Raw genomic sequence first — 22,989 nt, 5'->3', positions numbered from 1 at the left:
TTTTTTCTCTGTAAGCAATAAAGTGTTGGGGTGGGTGGGGTTAGCCTTTTTTGGGGTTTTGTCCACAAAACCTTAAAACCATGTGCAGGTTAAGTTTTAACAAAGTATTCAAGTAAAAATAATCAGTACTTGTATGATGTGTGTTCCTCTAGTATATACAGTAAATAAATACATGTACTGTAACTGGTAACTATCATGTATATAAAGACAAGAACAACTCTACAGTGGCTCGTCTTTTATATTTTAAGGACACAAATCAATAATATCCTGGGACGCATAAAATGATGCTGTGGGCCAGATTTGGCCCCCAGGCCACCACTTTGACACCAAAAAAGCAGTATATTGTACTATTTAAAAAAAAAAATCCAATTCTAAAACAAAGTCGGCACTCATGGTTTACTTTCTCGGACCGCACCAAATGATGCATAGTATAGTAAGGCTTTTTTTCTTAAAAAACGCCACAGTATAGTAAGGCTTTTTTTCTTAAAAAACGCCACAGTATAGTAAGGCTTTTTTTCTTAAAAAACGACATAGTATAGTAAGGCTTTTTTTCTTAAAAAACTACATAGTATAGTAAGGCTTTTTTTCTTAAAAAACGACATGGTATAGTAAGGCATTTCTTCTTAAAAAAACGACATAGTATAGTAAGGCTTTTTTTCTTAAAAAACGACATAGTATAGTAAGGCTTTTTTTTCTTAAAAAACGACATAGTATAGTAAGGTTTTTTTCTTCGAAAAAACGACATAGTATAGTAAGGCTTTTTTCTTCGAAAAAACGACATAGTATAGTAAGGCTTTTTTCTTCGAAAAAACGACATAGTATAGTAAGGCTTTTTTCTTCGAAAAAACGACATAGTATAGTAAGGCTTTTTTCTTCGAAAAAACGACATAGTATAGTAAGGCTTTTTTCTTCGAAAAAACGACATAGTATAGTAAGGCTTTTTTCTTCGAAAAAACGACATAGTATAGTAAGGCTTTTTTCTTCGAAAAAACGACATAGTATAGTAAGGCTTTTTTCTTCGAAAAAACGACATAGTATAGTAAGGCTTTTTTCTTCGAAAAAACGACATAGTATAGTAAGGCTTTTTTCTTCGAAAAAACGACATAGTATAGTAAGGCTTTTTTCTTCGAAAAAACGACATAGTATAGTAAGGCTTTTTTCTTCGAAAAAACGACATAGTATAGTAAGGCTTTTTTCTTCGAAAAAACGACATAGTATAGTAAGGCTTTTTTCTTCGAAAAAACGACATAGTATAGTAAGGCTTTTTTCTTCGAAAAAACGACATAGTATAGTAAGGCTTTTTTCTTCGAAAAAACGACATAGTATAGTAAGGCTTTTTTCTTCGAAAAAACGACATAGTATAGTAAGGCTTTTTTCTTCGAAAAAACGACATAGTATAGTAAGGCTTTTTTCTTCGAAAAAACGACATAGTATAGTAAGGCTTTTTTCTTCGAAAAAACGACATAGTATAGTAAGGCTTTTTTCTTCGAAAAAACGACATAGTATAGTAAGGCTTTTTTCTTCGAAAAAACGACATAGTATAGTAAGGCTTTTTTCTTCGAAAAAACGATATAGTATAGTAAGGCTTTTTTCTTCGAAAAAACGACATAGTATAGTAAGGCTTTTTTCTTCGAAAAAACGACATAGTATAGTAAGGCTTTTTTCTTCGAAAAAACGACATAGTATAGTAAGGCTTTTTTCTTCGAAAAAACGACATAGTATAGTAAGGCTTTTTTCTTCGAAAAAACGACATAGTATAGTAAGGCTTTTTTCTTCGAAAAAACGACATAGTATAGTAAGGCTTTTTTCTTCGAAAAAACGACATAGTATAGTAAGGCTTTTTTCTTCGAAAAAACGACATAGTATAGTAAGGCTTTTTTCTTCGAAAAAACGACATAGTATAGTAAGGCTTTTTTCTTCGAAAAAACGACATAGTATAGTAAGGCTTTTTTCTTCGAAAAAACGACATAGTATAGTAAGGCTTTTTTCTTCGAAAAAACGACATAGTATAGTAAGGCTTTTTTCTTCGAAAAAACGACATAGTATAGTAAGGCTTTTTTCTTCGAAAAAACGACATAGTATAGTAAGGCTTTTTTCTTCGAAAAAACGACATAGTATAGTAAGGCTTTTTTCTTCGAAAAAACGACATAGTATAGTAAGGCTTTTTTCTTCGAAAAAACGACATAGTATAGTAAGGCTTTTTTCTTCGAAAAAACGACATAGTATAGTAAGGCTTTTTTCTTCGAAAAAACGACATAGTATAGTAAGGCTTTTTTCTTCGAAAAAACGACATAGTATAGTAAGGCTTTTTTCTTCGAAAAAACGACATAGTATAGTAAGGCTTTTTTCTTCGAAAAAACGACATAGTATAGTAAGGCTTTTTTCTTCGAAAAAACGACATAGTATAGTAAGGCTTTTTTCTTCGAAAAAACGACATAGTATAGTAAGGCTTTTTTCTTCGAAAAAACGATATAGTATAGTAAGGCTTTTTTCTTCGAAAAAACGACATAGTATAGTAAGGCTTTTTTCTTCGAAAAAACGACATAGTATAGTAAGGCTTTTTTCTTCGAAAAAACGACATAGTATAGTAAGGCTTTATTTTCTTAAAAGATGACATAGTATAGTAGCTTTATTTTCTTAAAAGACGACATAGTATAGTAAGGCTTTTTTTTCTTAAAAGACGACATAGTATAGTAAGGCTTTTTTTTCTTAAAAAAAATGACATAGTATAGTAAGGCGTTTTTCTTTAAAAAAAAAACGACATAGTATAGTAAGGCTTTTTTTTCTTTAAAAAAAACGACATAGTATAGTAAGGCTTTTTTTCTTAAAAAACGACATAGTATAGTAAGGCTTTTTTTCTTAAAAAACGACATAGTATAGTAAGGCTTTTTTCTTAAAAAACGACATAGTATAGTAAGGCTTTCTTCTTAAAAAACGACATAGTATAGTAAGGCATTTTTTCTTAAAAAAACGACACTGTATAGTAAGGCTTTTTTTCTTAAAAAACGACATAGTATAGTAAGGCTTTTTTTCTTAAAAAACGACATAGTATAGTAAGGCTTTTTTTCTTAAAGAAACAACATAGTATAGTAAGGCTTTTTTTCTTACAAAAACGACATAGTATAGTAAGGCTTTTTTTCTTAAAAAAATGACATAGTATAGTAAGGCTTTTTTCTTAAAAAACGACATAGTATAGTAAGGCTTTTTTTCTTACAAAAACGACATAGTATAGTAAGGCTTTTTTTCTTACAAAAACGACATAGTATAGTAAGGCTTTTTTTCTTACAAAAACGACATAGTATAGTAAGGCTTTTTTTCTTAAAAAAACGACATAGTATAGTAAGGCTTTTTTCTTAAAAAACGACATAGTATAGTAAGGCTTTTTTTCTTAAAAAACGACATAGTATAGTAAGGCTTTTTTTCTTAAAAAACGACATAGTATAGTTAAGTATTTTGTCTTAATGAAATGATATAGTAAATATGGTTTGCTCTGCTTAGTGAACTTATCTAACTTTTCCCACTTAAAGGTACAATAAAGTACTAAGTATGACCTGGGAGTGAAAAGAGCAAAACCACAAATACTACTAACTAATCTTGTAGAGTGGTGGCCCAGTGGTTAAGTCATCAGTTTTCCACTTCTTTGGTCCTGGGTTCAAATCCAAGTGCATGCAAAGATTTTCCCAATATTATTCAGTCAAAAGAATTAGTACTAAGTACAAGTACCACTGCTTTCTCTCACAAGGTGGTGGCCCAATGGATAAGTCATCAGTCTGCCACCTCTGAGGTCCTGGGTTCAAATCCCAGTGCAGGCAAAGATTTTTCCAATATTATTCAGGTAAAAGAAAAAGTACTAAGTATAAGTACTACTGCTTTCTCTCACAGGGTGGTGGCCCAATGGATAAGTCATCAGTCTGCCACCTCTGAGGTCCTGGGTTCAAATCCCAGTGCAGGCAAAGATTTTCCCAATATTATTCAGGTAAAAGAAAAAGTACTAAGTATAAGTACTACTGCTTTCTCTCACAGGGTGGTGGCCCAATGGATAAGTCATCAGTCTGCCACCTCTGAGGTCCTGGGTTCAAATCCCAGTGCATGCAAAGATTTTCCCAATATTATTCAGGTAAAAGAAAAAGTACTAAGTATAAGTACTACTGCTTTCTCTCACAGGGTGGTGGCCCAATGGATAAGTCATCAGTCTGCCACCTCTGAGGTCCTGGGTTCAAATCCCAGTGCAGGCAAAGATTTTCCCAATATTATTCAGGTAAAAGAAAAAGTACTAAGTATAAGTACTACTGCTTTCTCTCACAGGGTGGTGGCCCAATGGATAAGTCATCAGTCTGCCACCTCTGAGGTCCTGGGTTCAATTCCCAGTGCAGGCAAAGATTTTCCCACAATTGTTCAGGTAAAACAATAAGTACAATTGCCTAAGTGTTTAACTGAATAAGTGTTTAAGTGTATAAGTATTCAGTGGTGTATGAAGCATTTTGTCCAAAAAATGACTAAGTGTTTCACCCCATTTCCTAGGATAAAACGTTTCAACACCCTTGTATAAGTGGGGCACGAGTTGGTGTAGTGGGTTGCACACTCGCCTTTGCACCGAGAGAACGTGAGTTCGCTTCCCGGTGTCGGCGGTTCACTGACCAAGCAAGCGGTCGAGGGTCGGCCGAAGGCCGACCCGAGAACGCCTTTCGCACGGACAGGTCCTTCAACTGTCTTCCGAACTGCCGAAGGCAGTTCGGAATATAACCTTTTGCTGAAAAGTATGACTAAGTGTTTAATATAAATTAAAAAGTTTTTTCTTTTTTTTTCCCCCTTCTTCTTATTCCATTGACCAATTCTTCTTTCCAAGTATTTTCAGCCAAAGGACGACAGCGGGAATTGAACCCAGGTCTCCCACACGGGAGTCCTGTGATCTAACCTCTGCGCCATTCAAGTGACTACACTTTTCTTTGTAATCATTTGAGTCTCATGACAAGAAGTCCACAGAAACAACTAAGTGAAAAAGTGTCCGAACCGGGATTTGAACCAAGGTCTCCCCGACAAGAGTCCGGTGAACAAACCTCTGCGCCACCAAGGGACACTTCCTGGGTTACACTTTCCTTTGTAATCATTTGAGTGTCTTGACTAGAAGTACACAAAAACAACTAAGTGAAAATGCATCCAAACCGGGACTTGAACCCAGGTCTCCCACACGGGAGTCAGGTGAGTGAACCACTAGACCATGAAGGGACCACACTTTACTTCGTCATTATTGGAAACTCTGGACTACACATACGCCTGGGAACATCAAGTGCTGTAAGTATTCTTTTGAAGTGAATGGCATTTCTTAACCTGAAAAGATAAAAAATGTCAAATGTTACATTCAAAAAGTTGCAACGTTCAAAAAAAAAAAAAAACTTGAAATGAAAATTGTCAAAATGTAACTAGGCAGCAAGCTGTAGATAGTTCACGAGGCAGTTTAACATTGATGAAACTTTATTAGGTGTAAAACGAAAGTAGACAACATTAAAGACGATCAGTGCATTGCAGGAACAATTAAGATAATGTGAAAATGTTAAACCTTGTTCTCTCGGCTCCCATTACAAAGTAAATTGACTGAAATGTCGGGTGGACACGTACCGCATTAAGTTAACGACTTTAAAAAGTGCAGAAAGGGAAATGCCCTTGCGGTTGTCAAGTATGGAAAAAAGTTTTTCTAGCAGCCCCAACGTGCAAAAACATCTTCATTTTCCGTTTTAGTGCAAAATGAGTTTGGCTAAGCGTGTTAATGCAGCGGAAGACAGTTTCCACGGCAACCCTGCCCAAAGATCTTTAAAGCGTGTTGATAAAACGGTGGTGTGGGAAAAAAATGGAATGTTAAAGTGACATCTTTCTGTCTTCTAATTGAAATCATGCAGTCAAGTGGACATTGACTTGCTATCTTATGGAAAAGGCCTTAGAAATATTTTCCTTGTTTACAAAGTTTTTTTTTCCTACTGTGGGGCAGGTCCATCACCTGTCCGTCATGTCTTCAGACAACGACTCCCCTGAGGGCACAAAAATACAAAGACAAATGTCAATACATTTTTCTCATTAGCCCGTTAGCCTTTACATTGGATGTTGCAGCATTGCTTACCCGTGCAAGGCGGAGTTTGGCTGTCGTAACGCGCGCTGGCGGTGAGGAGGAGAGCGTCCTCGTCCTCACTGTCGCTCTCGCTGCTCGTCGGCGGAGGCGCGGCCAGAACGGACGCCGGGGGCTCTGCAAGTGGGGGGTTTCCACGTCAGCGTGCACCCCCAGAAAAAGTATGTTTTAGCCCTAAAACCTACCTGGAGCAAATTGAGCTTCACCGGACTGCGGCTGTGAAGACGACGCCTCTCGCGAGCCATGACGAGAGCTTCCGGAGCTTTCGTTTTCGGAGTCCAATGTTGCCGAGCTGCAAAGGTGGGGAAAAACACGTTCAATTCCGACCCCCTGGTTTGGATCCGAGTCCAAGGGCCGTACCCCAGCGTCCTCACTGCTGCGTAACTGGATCCGACCAGGGAGAAGATGTCATCCCTGCGAACTGACGACGGCGTGCACGGCTGACGCTTTGAGGACGACTGCTCGGTCGGCAACTGAGCACCCTCCGTGTGCTTTGTTCCCCCTGAACAACCGTCTACAGCTTCTTTGAGATTGGGGCCGACTTCCACGCCATCTTTCTCCGTTCGATCCGAACTCCTCTGACATCCCCCAGATGCGTCGCCACTTTCCAGGACAGACAACAGGCATTTCTGGCCTGGAAAGAGGGCATTGAACATAATACATCAACTGGGATGGGAAATGTATTTACGTTTTGGCAACATTAGTCCATTTTAGACTTAACCCTGATTCTATGTTCATTTACCTGGACGGTACAGCCTGGGGCGACCGTTGGACGGCTCCGGCGGCTCGACGCGGTGCGAGATGGCCGAAGGACCGGGTCTAGGTTCTCCGCTTGCGCGGGGCTCTGGCGCCTGGTTCTTGATGTCGGACATTTTGCTGCGCACCTCGGCCATCTGGGCCTTGAGTCGCACCAGGACCGCCGAATCCGGGGCGGAGCGACGCACCACTTGAGGACGGCGCTCTCGCTCTTTCCTTGAAGATATCCCGGCTGGAGGGAATACAGCGCTTGCTTGGGTAAATGTCATACTACATCAGATCAGTTATAACTTTAAACTCGTAACATTTGATGGCATGACTTTCACACATAATAATGGGGGATTCTGGGTAGTAATGGGTCGGTATACCTTGGCTGTGGAGAATGGACTCCGGTGGGCGAGGCTGAAGCCCCCACAAGGACTCCACATTGTCGTGTTCCTTCAAATCCAGTAGATGGATGAGGATAACCGGGTCCATGTCCAGAAAGCTGTTGCTTCCGCCGGCTGCACCACCAGCGGCGGAAGAAGCCCCGCCGCCTCTCCCGCAGACACGTCCGAGAGCGGAACTGAGGAGTGATGAACGCAAGCAGGAGCTGGAACCACCTAAAAAGAAATGAACATTTAATAACTCATCAATTGAAAGCAATATTGGACAGCAAAGCAAAAGAACGCCACAAAAATTCTAAGCAGACATAAAATGTCAAGTTCTTTTTCCCAGGTAATGCACTAAAATTCTAAGTTCTTGTAGTCGGTCGGGAGTTCAAACAACTTGGATTATATAAATGTGCCTTTGAATTGTACAATGACAAGTGTTTCTATATTGGTTCAGCGTCCAGTTAGAGGAGCAACTGTGACTCATACTCTCCATGCCTTCCACACCAACACGAGTCAGCTGATGAGTGAAGGGGGCTTTTGTCTCTGCCAGCCAGCCAGCCAGCGCTAAAAATGCAAACAACACGACTGCTTTTGTTTGACTCCAGCTCCCGAAAATAAGACGATAAAGAGACGACGGCAGAGTCTATGAGTCACCATCTACCAGGGAATCCAACAGTATGCATACAAAAGATTTAGCCATATATATGTCCAGAACGGGTTTTAAGTCCTACTGTCATCATTTTTTACCCAAATTAATGAATTGGATGTAACTAAAAGAAAAGACACAATGAGCTTTTTTTTTTTTTAAAGAACTACAGTGATCCATAATTATTGAAAATGAAAACAGCTCACCAGTGATATGAAATTATAATTTAAGATTTGTAGTTTTTACTTATCAAGAATATGGCCAGTGTATTATGCATAAATGCATATATTATTTAAAAAGAAATAAAACATTTGCAATGGAAATGAGTCTTTTTTTTCCTCTTCATTTTAGAGCTGGCTGCAATTGTTGGCATTAGGTCTGCATTAAAAGTGATATGGCTGCAGGCAAATATATGAATAATTAAATTTTGGTTCAATAGTGCCGATTCCTTCATTCGCTAGCCAGCCCTCCCACAGATTTTTACGATTATTTTAAGAGCCACTTGATCTAACGTCTATGATCCTAATGACACTGAAAGAATGAATTGCCATGCCTGCACCTTCATCAAAGTCCTCAGGTAGCTCTCCTTCCTCCGTGTCCAGGTTCCCAATGAAGTCCACGTCGTTCTCACCAGACCTGAGAAAGAAAGAAAGAAAATGCAATATACCGACAGAACAAATGGTTCGCTAACATCTGTCTTTTCAGTGCTACTCACATGGTCTCTTCATCAATGTCATTCTCTTCGGTGTTGCTGGTGGCGGTGGAGCTCCCCGAAGTGCTGCTTCCATCCAGCGGGTTGACTTCTTCCTCGGTAAGGCAGTCCACCTCCAGGTCCCCGTCGGACAAGTCCTGAAACGGAAGCGCTTTCAGTCACGTCCTGTTTGGGGGAGGGGGGGGGTTTGGGGTCGCGCGGGTCCTACGTTTGAGTCATCGCGCGAGGTCCGCCCGTCGTCGGTGTCGCCGGCCTTTTTGGCATCGCCAAGTGTGGTCTGAATGTCGCCGTCACTCTTGATCGCGCGGGGGTCCCGTTCCGAAGCCGCTGCCGGCCTGGACTCGGGGGGCGAGGAGCGGTGGCGGAACAGCTCGAAGGCCAACCGCTGGGGAAACAACATAAGGGACATTCCAGAAATTCTGGGGAAATAGGTCTGTACTTTTGTAGTTGTCTACTAAATATTCATTAATAAATCACACAAACTAGTCTTTATTTTTAATTCTAATACTCTAAAATTAGTAATTAGAGTATCTTATATTCTAATAATTTTAAAATAATTATTATTATATGCATAAAATGGTTACATGACTTAAAAAGATACATAAAAAAGGCATAAATTTGCACTACTATAAACTGCATATACATTCATTGCTTTATCAACAGAAATAAAATGGGTACGGTAATAGAAGACAAAATGCAACTAATTAAATGAAATTGTCATTTGAACTTATATTTGAGATTTAATTTGGACACAAGAGAAAAAAAAATGAAGCACCACACTTATCTAGTATTTTAAGAAATATCTTAATATCCAGCATGCTACGTATTCCAATATTTTCTCTTAGTATTGTATTTATGGAATATTTGAAATATAAATGCCCTCAAATTCCTTTAGTCACTCACCTCCTTGAGGTTGTTGATCTGCTGAATGTAGCCACTCTGAGCCGCTTCCAGCTGGCCGATATGCCAGTATTGGTCTCTGCATTTCTGGAAGAAGGTGGGCGATCGCACCTGGTATCTGAACAAAGCACTCATTGAAGGACCCGCTTCTGAAAGCAACACGCCGCTCACCGTGAGCACCGCCAATCCACGTACCGCAGCACCAGCGTGTCCGTCTGCGTGTTCAAGTAGCCTTCGCTGGCCAGAAGGTCCAGCCGGAAAAAGCGGTTGTAGCCCCAGCATTCGCCCACCTCAAAGTCAGAAGCAAACTCTCGGATGATATTCTTACTCAGGTCGTTGGAGGCCTGGTGGACCATTTCAACGCGGTACTCGTACCTAGGCGGAAGAAAGCATCGTCAATGGAGAAGAGAGGATTGGGACTGAGCCCATCCATATCTGTCGCGACCTACTTTGACGTTTCAGGGAGTCCTGCGGAAAGCTCCAAGAACACGGACAGGTAATTTCCACGAACGACACCATTACCATCCTGAAAGAACAAAAATCGATGTGTATTTTTTCTGTGATCAACAATAAACAAAAAGCTTGAAAGAACTCTAAAAATTACTTCAATTAAACTCACCGGGTAGACTTTGAGCCTCCAACAGAGTCCAGATATTTGCAGTGGAGGGCTATAAACTGGGTCAGCCCGTTGCCTCAGGGTGCTAAGAACATGTGAGTTAGTTAATGACCTCAACTAATTGGCTTGTACATATATCGTATGAATTAATGATGTCGGGGTGTTGATGAACATACCTGAAGTTGACTAATACAAAAGTGCTGGAGTCATAAGCAGGAACAAGCTCACTGAAATGGTAAAAAGTCCCAAACACATATATATATAAGAAAACACAGAAGTACCATGGAAATTAAATGGGCAAATCTATTCTATACATACAAGTAATTGTAGTAATTGTAGAAATGGTTGATTTTTTTCACCTGGTAAAGTCTGGGGGCACAGGGGTCGTGACGAAGGACTGCATGGGCTTCATGTGGACTTGCTGGAACATGAGCAGGATCTCTGGACTCTTGGAGATCAGTTCACTCTTACTGCACGAGTGGAGCTGCCAAAGAGTTAAAATATAGCTGAAATATATTCAGACTTCCACTAGAGTGGACAATGAACTGAAATTTCTGTTAAATTTAATTCATTTCATTCATTGAAGGACCAAAATAATAGGTGCAAAAACCTGAACTACTGCAATATCTGAACAATCTGGTACTTTTAGACAAGATAATGCTCTACCATAAAAAGTCCAAAAATGTTCTAAATAGTTGATTTGAGTAAATACCTATCTCTATTCCAACTCCTGAAGAAAAATGTTATTTGAAGCATTAAGAGTCATTAACAGAAAGCAAGGCTCAAACCTGATGTTCCACCTCCTGCAAAAAGGAATCCAGCAGCTCTGTCTCCTGGGTCAAGGATGTCTTCTGGCCTGATGACGGAGGAGAAGGAAAGTGTTTCTATTTTCAGAGCACTCGCATGTATAAATAGAAGGCTCTGATGCATGGCTGAGCTTATGTTTGGTGTGGTCGGATGAATATTTTATATTGTGCATAGCGATGGAAAGGCCTTCATTTTCATGGACTTTCTTTCCATTGCATGTGGAGCCCGGCCGGCCAGCCTACCCATGAGGGTGATGAGTTTGTTCTTGAGCTGGCTGTCCAGACGAGCGATCATCATCTCCACTGCGTTGCGGATCTCCCTGACCCGCTCGTCCTTGGCCCCCCGCACCGCCTCCACGTTCCTTTCCTGACACAACAGCGACACCTTAGTGCTATCTAGTGCATGACACCAACATCATTCTTTATCCTAATTCTTAGGCGTGCCAACACAAAGTTGATATTTTCTAAAATTGGCTTATCACCAATACATAAAAAATAAATGCAGATTTATGGTACTAAACAGAATTCTTATTATTATTCCTTTAAAGATATTTTCTGTTTAGTGCTTATCTGCATGTGGACATGAACTCAGTCTCCTATTTATGTCACCATGGAGAACTTTATCTTTGAGGGAAGTGGAACAGCACTCACCACTTCTTGCACCAGGCTGATGAGCTCCAAGAGACGTCGGCGCAGCCTGGCCACTTCTTCCTTCACTTTGGTCACATGCTGCTCGTAGATCTCCACAAGCGGCTTGAAGGTGTGACCACCGTGCTGCACGCAAAGAATACATCATCACAAAACTGGAGAGAAGAACGGGCCTAGCAGCAGTAAAATGGCAGATTTGGTTACCATGCCCCCCCACAGAGCGCACTGGTGGCAGATGCACTTCTTACACGTCCAACAGAAGACACTCAACTTCTCGTGATGGTTCTCACATCTGTGGGAAAATGTCAAGAAATTTGAGTGCCACTACTGCCACCTACAGGCACCACTTATTATGATTTTATTAAAAGGATGTAGTAATCCCTCAAATATCGCAGTTGATGCAGACGAGACGTAGCCGCAAAGTAGGATCGCCCTTATTGTGTTTAACTACCTCAGCTCATTTTCTGAACCGCTTCATCCTCACTAGGGTCACGTGGGGTGCTGAGCCTAATTAATTTTGTAATTGGAGGTAATATTCTACTGGGGAAGGATCTTACTTGTCTTTGTCGTTATCTTCTTGCTTGGTGAGGCTGCAAAGTTGCAGCGTGTCCAGTTGTTGCGTTACCTCCTCAGCCCACCGACAGTTGACCAGCTCCCTCAGCTGAAGTGGAGCTCTGCGTGCGCACACATAACACCAAAAAACTTTGAGATAGGACTCTGGGGAAAAAGTAGGCTTCCTTTCCAAGAAAATGTCAACTTTGGTGGTCTTACCGACAGTGTGGGCATTGTGCTCGCTGCTCCGTCAACCAGCGCTGTGAATAAAAATGCATGACATATTACATTAGCGTTAATAATACACCCGATGTGAATGGGTGCCTCAAATTATGGGATTTCTTTTGGATTACTTACGCGTATGCAGCTAAAGCAGCAGAGCTTGGAGCAGTGCGGGCAGAGGCGAGCATCCCTCAACTTCTCCATGCAGATGAAGCAGCGGAACACTTCAGCGATGCTCTGTTCAGAAAAAAATGGAGTATTTGAAGCACTCCAAGGAGGAATTGTGCATCGAGACACTAACCTCCACACTTTGTTCATCCATTTCTGCCAGTTTGAATCCGTTATCGTGTGCACTTGGTAGAGAAATTGTCACCTAAAATTGAAAGAAACACTTTTTGACACTAGGGAGATTTCCTATTGAGATCAGATCAGAATAAAAAAAAATACGGACATGTCCAATACTTATCTAACAATTATAACGCAAGTAGTAATTAGTAGATACATTGAAAGACTGCTGCCCATTATTACATGTCATTGTAATGCAAAAAAGGAGCCAAAATCCTTCCTTTCATTTGCTGCAGGATTCGATCTATTACCTCATAATTGTTGAGGCGACTAACAAAGCACCATTCAGCGTAATGCATTATGCAGAAATGTTAAAATAAACAATCTATACCTTCTCTTCTTTTAAGTACATGTTGACACATTAAGCAGGTGTTCCTAATGATTTGTCTGGTGAGGCTGAACGATGAATGCAATATTTTCAGTTAAACATGAAAGCATTTGTGGATGCACTCATCATACGATAATATGATATGAAAGGACCCATTGGACATAAAAGCAATCTGTGAAATATGAGATCCTGACGAGGGATTAATAATGCAAAAGGCTAACTAGCGTCTTCTTTACGTTAGCTCCTGTCGCTCACCTACCAAAGATATCGTCGTAAAGAAGAATTTTCGTCCTACCTGGATTAAACGACGTCAAGTAGAAAAGGGAAGCTACATGATCTTGTTTTGATGAACGATGCAGGCGGCATCTGACGTCCAGATTTCCCACAAAATGTTTCCCATAAAACGAGAAATTGGCATGCACCGATGCTTTGTACGGTTTAACCACCGAATGGAAGGAGATGCGATTGTATTGAAAACGATGGTGGATTAACCCCACCCCTTTCTGTAACAATTTCCAATAACAACACGGCATTTTCTTCTTCGCTTTTATCACAAGGTTGTGTAGTAAATGGGCACGCTACCGCCATCTTGTGTCGAAACTCACAGTGCAATGAAAAAATGTTTTCAATTATCAATTTTAGCCTGTGTATTGTCTTTTCTCGCATGTTCATAATTTAAATCCATGCAAATGTGTACTGTATTTTTATATTTATATTTTATTGGCTATATTGGCTGTTTATTCATTAACATGAGTATGAATGCCAAGCTGAATTAATGTGTAGTACTATATTTCATCCTTTTTCCAAAGGTACTCAAATGCAAAAATAAAAATAAAACAACAACAAAAATCAGGATCATGTCACTGGAGTGGTTTTCCAGAGCAAAGCAAGATTCTTGACTGGCTCTGCAGGATTCTGGGGTTAAAGGCCCTCACTGTGAGAGTATGTCCCCCACCAGAGATCATCCTTCAGTATGCTCCACACGGAAGAAAAGTCTTTAAATTAAACTCTAAAGGGAAGCAACTTGCTCTGTCAAGCCAGCTGCTCTCCACAGGATCCCACTTTTTGGTCTCCACACCCCACAGTGCAGTGAGGAAACGTGCAGAGCGCTCCGCTGTGGAACTCGAACATGGGATGGACTTTAAATAGTTGTTTTTGTAAGATAAGGCCTAGGTCATTGCCAAACTATTATACTATCCTCAGTTTACTCAACAACCAATACTTGCCAAATATTCCAGTACCTTCGTTAAATGTTGCTCTTTTAATTTAATAAATAAATACACAAAAAAACACTGATACTGCAGTGTCACCAGTTTATTGATTAAAGTACAGATCGGGAACAGATCATTGAGAGCTGACAAAAATAACACCAAAGTCACAACTTTTATTAGAGGAAAACAAAAAAACTATTCTTAAAAGCTGGTTTTATTTTCCACACACCAAAAAAAAAAGCTCTGAAATGGAAATCTGTAGAAATATTTTTATGTTTAACACTGACAAAAAAATTGTATCAACTATTCGGGTCTGAAAGGTGAAGAAACTATCATCAACAATAACGACAAAAAAACTTTTTTTTTTGTTTTATCATCAGCAAATGCTTAAGACCAACAGTCATCTTTGCTCATCAGTATACAGCAGGCCTGGTTTGGGTTAGGGTGGGGTAAGGGGATAATCTTTATTATAGTGCAGAAAACTAGTCAAGATCTAAAAAGGAGAGGCGGAGCTTCAAAACCGGAAAATACACGCAGAAGGAAACTCCAACGTGCCTTAGCTTATTTTTACCTTGTCATTATTCTGGTCGGAAAAGTGGCTCGGTAATACATTTTGGGAGAAGAAAAAAAACGCCAACACTGAGAGCAACGATGTCGCGGCTGACACAAACACTTTTAGAGATTTTCAGTGAATAAAACTAAGCAGGAAAAATTTCAAAGTACTATCTAATCCTTGTTAATGGCAGTCAATTAGTGTTTTTGAGTGACTTCATGACAAAGGCTGGGAGCACAACTTTACCAAAACCATTTTTAAAATTGCTACTTTGGCTAATTTGGAGGGTGTGGTAGATTAAAAAGCTTTAAAAATCTTTTTTAAAGCTAGTTTTGACCCCCAAAAATTTAGTTTTTGAACTATTTTTCAGTTCAACATGATCTTTTTGGGTTTTGTTAAACTTATAATTACAATTCAAATATTCCAGTTAATTGTCAAGTTATGTAAGAATGTGATAATTTAGTAAGATAATGTAAAACTAAATACAACTTGACATTTTATTTTTCCAAATTCCTCCACATTACCCAAAAGCTAACCAGTGATTACGACACTGGCTTTGCAAAAATGTAAAACCAAGAGCTTGAAACATTCATTCGGTACAAAAATTTTGCTAACAGTGGATGATGGGGGGGTAACAACAACAACCCATATCTCAGGAACTACGTTAATAACAGTGGTGGACCGTCTGGCTTTCACAGACTGAGGTTAATTATGTTTTTTTTCTATGAATACTTATTAAATAATTCCAAATTGTCTGTCAGCTTCCTTTTCATTGATTTCCCCCTGGTTGCACTGCTTCCAGATGTGTTTTCATATGAATGGATTTTGTGTACAGATAAAAAGGATTGAAATTCACGGCCCGCCACTGATTTTTAATATACTGTATTGTAAGGTTATGCGCCAAAAAGGTTAGTTTTTTTTCCTCTCTTCGCAATCAAGTATTCAAACTATCAATGCTACATATAACCCACCGGCAATGGCGGGAGAATTGAAATCAAAACTCCGAATGGGAAGCGACCGGTTGCTCGCAGTGTGTGAGCGCTTGCACACGCAAATAAAAAAACAACAAAAAAAAAACTCTCGTCCAGATGGGTCAACAACTTCACGTTTGCGGCTGTGAATAAAGCGCGACCTTCAATTGCACAACAAAAGGCATCATCACTTTAGGCAATAAAAATAAGAAGAAAAAAAACATTGGCACCCACAAAAAAACTGAAAAATGGAAACAAAAAAGTGGGGAAAAAATGGAAATCCCTAAAGAAAATAAGAGTAGCAAAAGGAAAAACAGTAAAAAAAAAAAAGGAAGCCAAAATATGTTAAATATGAAACAGAACATAAGCAACAGAAAACAAATCTTGCGTGAGTACATTCATCGTCCTTATAATATGGGGTCTTTGTAACTAACACGGTCAGACATGTAAGGGTGCTTAGCCGAGGGCAAACCCCCGTTTTTTGGGGGGATGGGGGGCTTACCTTCGGGTGGCATGAAAAGGAAAACATGCGCTAGTTAGCTGTTGGCAGTTAAAACCTTTTTTTTTTCTTTTTCTCCTCCATCTTCGTTATGCTAGAGTACACTCAGTTCGGAGTGCTCCAATCACACTCTGGATGTTTTCTTCCGGAACCTGGAGAAGACATTGTAGGTTTTTTGAGTTCATTTAACAAATTATCTTTAAAAAAAAAAAATTAAAAAGACGCTCACCAAGGCGTGGTCGAACTTGAACGTGCTAATGTAGTACGCTGGAATGTCGGCAGTCGCCAGAGGTTCTGAAATTTGAGCCACAATGCCACACTCATCTGTACAAAAAAAAAAATAATTGCAGACTTAGTTGGGGGAATCATGAGCTTGAGCAAAGGTGCTAAACTCACCAAAGCCTAAAGGTTGTCCACCGATTCGGACCATTTTCCACAGTTCGCCAGAGGCACTGGTAAACAGAACGTTGTTTGGGAACCTTTTTGGAGCAAAAAAAGTAAAAAAAGAGGTTAATTTAGCCAGATTCCAAATAGCTGCGGTCAGGATTTTCCTGCAAACCTTTGTGTGGTCTGTTCATCCATCACCAGAGAGATGTAGCCTTCGATGAGTGAGAAAGAGAAGAATCGGATGTGGCTGGAATCTTCCCCGCATGCAGCGGATTCTTTCGACCTGGAGATAAAACAAAAGCTAAAACTTGGGCTGAACAGTATTGGGGGGGGGTCGGATCACAGTTTTTGAGGGTCTGCCATATATGTTACAATAAGAAAAATGGATTTTTTTCCCACCAGGAGTTGAATAACTTTGTGTGGGAAGACTTTAGTTGACTCACCATGACCACACTGTATTAATATCATACGGCTTAATCCAGGCTAAGGGGATTCATCTGTGACGAATGGAGAGCACTGTATATAAAAGGCATCCATGCTTGCTTAAAAAAAAAAATCCTTTGATGGGACACTTTCTGAACCACTATATCCTTACAAGGGTTGCGGTGGTGCTGGAGCCTATCCCAGCTGACCTTGGATTCGAACCCAGGACCCCAGAGCTGCGAGGCCGTGGTGCTAACCACTCAAACACTGGGCTGCCACACATTGCAATGTTTTAAGAATACATATATCGGTCAAGCATGTGTGTAACTTGGAACATTTTACTTTTAAACTTGAACTTTTTTTTTTTTTTCACAGCCTGGCCGGTTGGTACTCACCCACTAGAGTAGAACATGACATCCATTAGCAGAGTGGCTACAGAGGGAAGCGTGTCTGGATCCAAACTGGTTACGCAGAACATATTGCTGGGACTGGACAGCGGGTGGATGATTGGACGTGGCACTGAAGGAAAGAAGGAGAAAACTACGGTGAGAACAATCTGAAAATAACAATTGTCACTCTATTCCTACATTGGTCACATACCAAGTTTGGGTTTGACGAAGCCATTGGTCACCCCCAGGTGGTGAGCGGCCACAGTCTCTCCATTGACCACTCGCAGTAACGTGAACTCCGAGGAAAGCGTGTGCATGACCATGGGCAGGTCTCGCTCTCGGACCTGGTGGGAGAAGCGTCCAGTGAGTCCTCAAGGACGTCTTTTAACTTCACAAAGGCCTTTGAAGGGTATTTTGGCATAACCTCCCCATTCAAACTTTTAGCCTCACTGACTGATTGGTCATAGTCACATTTGGTATTATCAGAATGCCCAGTAATCATGACCATATGTCAAGAGATGCCAGAGTGCAGACAGGAAACCAGCAAATGTACGATACCTGGAATTCCAGCAGCCAGTTCCTGAACAGCTTTTATGTAACAGTTTGTCAACATGGACACCATTTTCTTTTTTTCCCATGGTAGATATGTTCAGCAGAATTTGTTATCTTTACCCCCCGACATTGAAGCAATCCAGAGACCCCCCATGGCTAGGGAAGCTTTGCTGAGAGAGGATTTCTTCATAAAGCCATATTCTGGGGTACTAGTGCACCCAATACATTAATTTCTGACCAAACTAGGACTGGTTTGCAACACCAACATTGGACTGGTTTACAAACAAAACTCATTTTGCCAGTACTAGTCCCCAAACCAAAAACACTGAAGTTTTGACCGTTTAGTCCACGTTAAGGGACTTTATGGATATATCGTGAAGGCCTAGTCTACACTCACCAGGATGAAGTCGGTCTGATACGTGGACAGCATGAAAACTGAGATGTTGTGGTCGGCCAACGGTGCAATGACAGATTTAGCAATCTTGGTGACGCCAATGGGTTGAGAGTTGGACGCACTGCCGCCGCCCGACACCACGTTGAGCGCCAACCACGTGGCTTCGGCGACGCTGATGTGCTCCGACTGTGGCAGCTCTGAAACGGTCAAAAGATAAAGACCACGTAATCTTTTTGGGGATACACCTGAGAGTTTATGTTAGCCTTTGGGAAGTCACAGTAACACAGCCAAAAACACACACACAAAAAAAAAAAACACTCGTACTCTCCAGGGTAACCGAGGAGATATGATGAGGTGCATTCACACACTGTGGCCTTCCACCATTAACGACAAAGTGTGCTCAAACATCACGGGCCGCCTAGTGAAACGTAGTGACTCTCGTTACACAACGCGGTAGGGAATGATGTCACAGTTGCCGCGGCGACCAGCCAGTCTCACCTTTAAAGCCCTCTTCGTCCACAATGATGGTGTAGTCCTCCGGCGTTTCTGTCAAGCTGAAGAATTTGCACCTGAGTGGAGAAAAAAAAAGGACAAGTCAAACGTGCGTGCTTTAGGACTGTTTGATTTTCTTCTTATCCTCATGAAAAATGCACTGGAAGAATAACTTACAAAGGCCGTAGCAGTGTGACGATGATTCATCACAATACTTTTTATCCCAATACATTACCGATATATCCTGTATTGATATAGTATTGATGCGTTGATATACAGAAATATTGTCAGTCTGCATGGATTTTTTTTTTTGCAGATTGCCCGCGACGGTGCAAAAAAATAATTATTTTTACATTTAGAAATACAGTTGTACCTCTCTCTTTTGACAAAATTAATTGGTTCTAAGAACTTGTTTTGTGACCATTAAAGCAATAGATACACTTCTTGATAATTGCACTTGTATTTTTGAATAGGTTTTAAAAAATGTAACATGCTAGTAATAATAGGGTGACCCATATATTGATAATTGTTTTATTATACATTAGCAATAATGTGAGATGAGCTTGAGCGTTGTGCCATTGTCTTTTAATCGGGAAATGTGCCAGATGGTCCCCAATCCGAGTTCACATTTTGGCGGAATTTTTTCCCCCATTATAAATTGAGAAAACACCGGTGTGTGAACAAGTTAATCGTTGACGTGTAGCTATTGCGAGCATGACCTGCGCCAAGGTTGTGCGCCCAATAAAATGCAAATCATGGACCTGCAGCCATCCTTGCAACAACGCAAATTTAACCCCAAAGAACTATGCTGCCACAGGCTGGAAAAAAACCATTGCATGTAGTATTTTCAAAGTAGCTAAACATTTTTGAACCAGTGTTAAAGTTCTCTTGGCATTGTTTTGTCCTTTCGATGCTCATCCTAGTGATGTTCTATTCTTGCTAATGAGCTCATTCAAGCAGCGCATTAGTCAGATTCCCAATGCATGTAAGGAACTTTACAAGGATTCTTTGACAGAGTCTTGTTGTTGTTGTTTTTGTTGCCGCTGAACTCTGCGTGACCAGGCGGGGAGCATTAATGACATCAAATATTTGTGGATAGAAAGGGAGCCAGAAGGCTTGTAGGGGTGGGTGGGTGGATTTGCTGTGAACATGATCACGACAGGAGGACGCTGATTGTTTTAAAAATGATAGCTATTTAGCATTTGGATGCTAATTAACTTTTACCGGACTGAAATGCTCCCAGGCAAACAAAGAACAAGTATTCGACAGAATGCAAACGCTAAGTGAATAAAATGTTAGTGACGGGAACTCTAGTCTTCCGAGAAATAGGTTTTACTCTTATGGGGGAAAAAAAATGATTTTTTTAAATGACAAAATGAGAAGAGACAATAAAGTCATGTGATCAATAAGATTATCATTACATGAAGTATTAAACTTAACAGAAAATGGTTATACACTCTGTTTTAAGGATTCATTTGATTAAATCAATGGCCACCATTGAAGACAATAGACAATCTATTGGCACTGAGGGGTTATCAATCAAACAATCAACTATATTTGCACATTGAATAGATCTATGAGGGTAGCTCAAATGCTGGGGCATAAAAATTGGAAAAAGAAGAGTTAAAGGACAAAAGTATACGTACTATGGTGTTTTAGCGCTTTGCTTTTGAAAAGAAAATTAGTTAAAAGACACAGGAATACACAGAAAAATGGAAAAAAATAGTTTCTAACACGCTATTACTGTGTGTAAACCATAAAAGATGAGTTATATTGTGTTTGCAGTGAATGATCATAATTCAGCCATTGACTGCAATAGACGTCCAATGCATTTGACGTGTATTTCTGTCAATGGAAGTCAAAAAACCAGTACTTTTTCAAATCACGTACATGAGTTAAATTACTGCTTCAACTTTTATCAAACTCAAATAACTAGTCGTTAAAAGATGGATCTTGACAATTTGGAAAATGCAACTGCTTGAGTAATGAACAGTTCTCCTTCCATTCGTTCCCTTTTGGGAAAATCAAATCCGTCGTCAATGAATCACTGGAGAGCAAAAAGTATTAAGGGAAAAGCTTATGAGAGATCAGACGGTATATTTCGGAGAAGTTAACATGATTAAGCCTCCCATTAATCATAGTCTGGCGGTGAAAAACAAGTGCGAAGGCCTCCCCTCGCACGACGATCTTCTCGTTCCCCGGGTCTTGAAGCCGGTCCTTGAACGCCCCACAGCAGCAATCATGCCACTTTGGGCGATTAAATAATACTTTTGACGCCAACGCATGCAGTAAAATACTCTCATATGTGTTTCTATGCACAGCGAGTTGGCGAGGACCCAGCCATAGATGACACAAAGCACGCAAATGTCCAGAAAAAGCCGTGCTAGGACGGACAAACACGCACACACAAAAACATTTAAAGAGCATTATGGTGCGTTCAATGCACCACGGGAAGCTAGCGAACCCAGTGAAAATGACAGACATTTGACGCTAGCTGCCTTTAAAGTCGACATTGACGAGCAGGGTTAAAGACGTGAATGACAAGTATGGACGTACCTGGTTTTGGAGGCCAGGAAGGCGAGTTTGATTAATCCGTGAGTGCAAATCTGGATGCCTTCCTTTTCTATAGAGGCCACTTTCAGGCTGTGCTCTAAAATGTGAAGCTCCATCTTTTACGTCTTCTCATTGGAAAAGGGGCGGCTACGAAAAACAAAGTATAACGAAACTCAACAAAGCTACGTGCTGTCATAAAACGATGGCATTAATAAATACTTGCGGGCCGATGCCGAAAGTCGTCTTAAATAGAGAAAGAGGAGAGAGATACAGAGAAGCAGAGAGGGAGGAAGAAAGCAAGAGGTAAAAAAAAAAGGAAAGAAAACGGACCTGCTTCAAGGTAGAGACGGAAACACTCGCAAGTCCGGTTCATGGATTTACAAAATAAAATAAATTTCTTCAAATTAAAAAAAAAGTCCAAATGACTTGCTCGTTACTACTTATATGTGTCCTTTCATTCCAGATATGTTGTATTTTTAACATTCATTTTAGACATTTCATTGCAATATGCTATTTAAATTTATTTTTAACAGTATTTCAGTAACCCAAACTGTATTTGCATGTAAAATTGAAAATCCATATTCACTGTGAAACTATACTTTGATACTTCTATAACATATCTTTCAATGACAAATTTAATATAAAAATTATATAGTTTTGGCCTTTGTGAGTAAAACAGTTAGAGAAAATCATTGAATATTATAAGATTTAATTTAATAATAAATAGTACATCTCAATCACTTTGAATTTTGTCTCAAAAGATTTAAAAACAAATTTAGAATGAATGATTGAATTGTATTCTTTTTTTTAAGTTCCTCTTATTTTGAAGCCTGGGGAGTCAAAGCGGAAGCTACTTGCAGCAGGTTAGCGCTGGTCCTGAATGGGAAAGAGGCACAAGCAGGAGCTCCCTGCCTGCCAGCCTGCCTCTTTCTCCCCGTGTTTGCTTTCAGACTGGAATAGTCAGCAGCTGGTTGCACTGAGGGAAAAAAACAACAACCTGCTTATTCAAACGGGATGGGGAGGGGATCAGATCAAGCCCAGCAGAAGGTCTGATGGGAAATGTTGTCTTGCTTACCTTTCACCCTAAACCAGGCCCACAGATGACATCATCAAGAATCATGTGTTCTTAGTGTTGTTGATGCTTTCATGGTCCTTCAGCAACAAAAAAAACAGCCCTAACACTGGACAAATAATTGGCAAAAGTATTTTTTTAATAATTGAATAATAATAGTTGCATGTGGTCCATTTCATCAGCTGTTTCTTTTTGCAGTGAACCTCTATATTATCAGTAAAGGACCAATTTCCATTTTTACTTTAACAGGGTTTCCCCATTCAAATGTTTTGGACGTTGAGTTCTGTCATTGGCATCCAAAAAATACTCATTTAAATCCATTGACAACTGAAATGCATTTGGTTGCCAGATCTCACACATTAACACAGTTAGATTCTTAGTGCAAACAGAACAGATCCACTTTAATCCCTTTTTTTTCTCCCCGATTGTGACCAAAATATAATTTGACATAAAGCATTGACATCAGAACT

The 22,989-nt window shown here is 40.0% G+C and overlaps 2 protein-coding genes across 6 annotated transcripts; both read right to left on the bottom strand.

Moving 5' to 3' along the window:
- Positions 1 to 5,454: 5,454 nt before the first annotated feature.
- trim37 (tripartite motif containing 37) lies at positions 5,455 to 13,496 on the bottom strand. 4 transcript variants are annotated; one of them, XM_077740943.1, is made up of 24 exons: positions 13,283 to 13,496; positions 12,652 to 12,723; positions 12,486 to 12,587; positions 12,348 to 12,388; positions 12,134 to 12,250; positions 11,781 to 11,868; positions 11,580 to 11,702; positions 11,172 to 11,295; positions 10,911 to 10,978; positions 10,482 to 10,606; positions 10,299 to 10,349; positions 10,126 to 10,207; positions 9,956 to 10,032; positions 9,702 to 9,881; positions 9,510 to 9,624; positions 8,815 to 8,991; positions 8,610 to 8,743; positions 8,448 to 8,530; positions 7,243 to 7,476; positions 6,861 to 7,106; positions 6,479 to 6,752; positions 6,304 to 6,410; positions 6,113 to 6,235; positions 5,455 to 6,023 (listed from the first exon to the last, which is right to left on the bottom strand). In XM_077740943.1, exons 2-24 carry the CDS (start codon positions 12,670 to 12,672, stop codon positions 5,989 to 5,991), a joined length of 2,727 nt encoding a protein of 908 aa, XP_077597069.1. In that variant the 5' UTR covers positions 12,673 to 12,723; positions 13,283 to 13,496; the 3' UTR covers positions 5,455 to 5,988. The 4 variants fall into 4 exon arrangements, with proteins under 4 accessions (XP_077597069.1, XP_077597068.1, XP_077597066.1 ...); XM_077740942.1 differs by having other exon boundaries at positions 13,319 to 13,495; XM_077740940.1 differs by lacking the exon at positions 13,283 to 13,496 and adding an exon at positions 13,027 to 13,145.
- An 826-nt stretch (positions 13,497 to 14,322) lies between these two features.
- Positions 14,323 to 21,874, bottom strand: castor2 (cytosolic arginine sensor for mTORC1 subunit 2). 2 transcript variants are annotated; one of them, XM_077741084.1, is made up of 10 exons: positions 21,778 to 21,874; positions 21,451 to 21,594; positions 18,901 to 18,971; positions 18,406 to 18,599; positions 17,668 to 17,800; positions 17,463 to 17,586; positions 16,817 to 16,927; positions 16,654 to 16,736; positions 16,487 to 16,581; positions 14,323 to 16,409 (listed from the first exon to the last, which is right to left on the bottom strand). In XM_077741084.1, exons 2-10 carry the CDS (start codon positions 21,561 to 21,563, stop codon positions 16,347 to 16,349), a joined length of 987 nt encoding a protein of 328 aa, XP_077597210.1. In that variant the 5' UTR covers positions 21,564 to 21,594; positions 21,778 to 21,874; the 3' UTR covers positions 14,323 to 16,346. The 2 variants fall into 2 exon arrangements, with proteins under 2 accessions (XP_077597210.1, XP_077597209.1); XM_077741083.1 differs by lacking the exon at positions 21,778 to 21,874 and having other exon boundaries at positions 21,451 to 21,769.
- Between the last annotated feature and the right edge of the window lie 1,115 nt (positions 21,875 to 22,989).

This window comes from Stigmatopora nigra, chromosome 19, assembly GCF_051989575.1.
Source record: "Stigmatopora nigra isolate UIUO_SnigA chromosome 19, RoL_Snig_1.1, whole genome shotgun sequence".
NCBI lineage: Eukaryota > Metazoa > Chordata > Actinopteri > Syngnathiformes > Syngnathidae > Stigmatopora > Stigmatopora nigra.
This window is presented reverse-complemented; position numbering and strand designations above follow the sequence as displayed.

Excerpts from the sequence above, each read along its gene's own strand:
- trim37 (XM_077740940.1), bottom strand. The coding sequence starts at position 13,047 with ATGTACTTAAAAGAAGAGAAG. Across the intron at positions 12,588-12,651 it reads TGGATGAACAAAGTGTGGAG|AGCATCGCTGAAGTGTTCCG; the intron begins GTTAGTGTCTCG and ends TTTTCTGAACAG. Across the intron at positions 8,531-8,609 it reads GACATTGATGAAGAGACCAT|GTCTGGTGAGAACGACGTGG; the intron begins GTGAGTAGCACT and ends TTTCTTTCTCAG.
- castor2 (XM_077741084.1), bottom strand. The coding sequence starts at position 21,563 with ATGGAGCTTCACATTTTAGAGCACAGCCTGAAAGTGGCCTCTATAGAA. Across the intron at positions 17,587-17,667 it reads CTTCGTCAAACCCAAACTTG|TGCCACGTCCAATCATCCAC; the intron begins GTATGTGACCAA and ends TCTTTCCTTCAG. Across the intron at positions 16,582-16,653 it reads TGGACAACCTTTAGGCTTTG|ATGAGTGTGGCATTGTGGCT; the intron begins GTGAGTTTAGCA and ends TTTTTTGTACAG.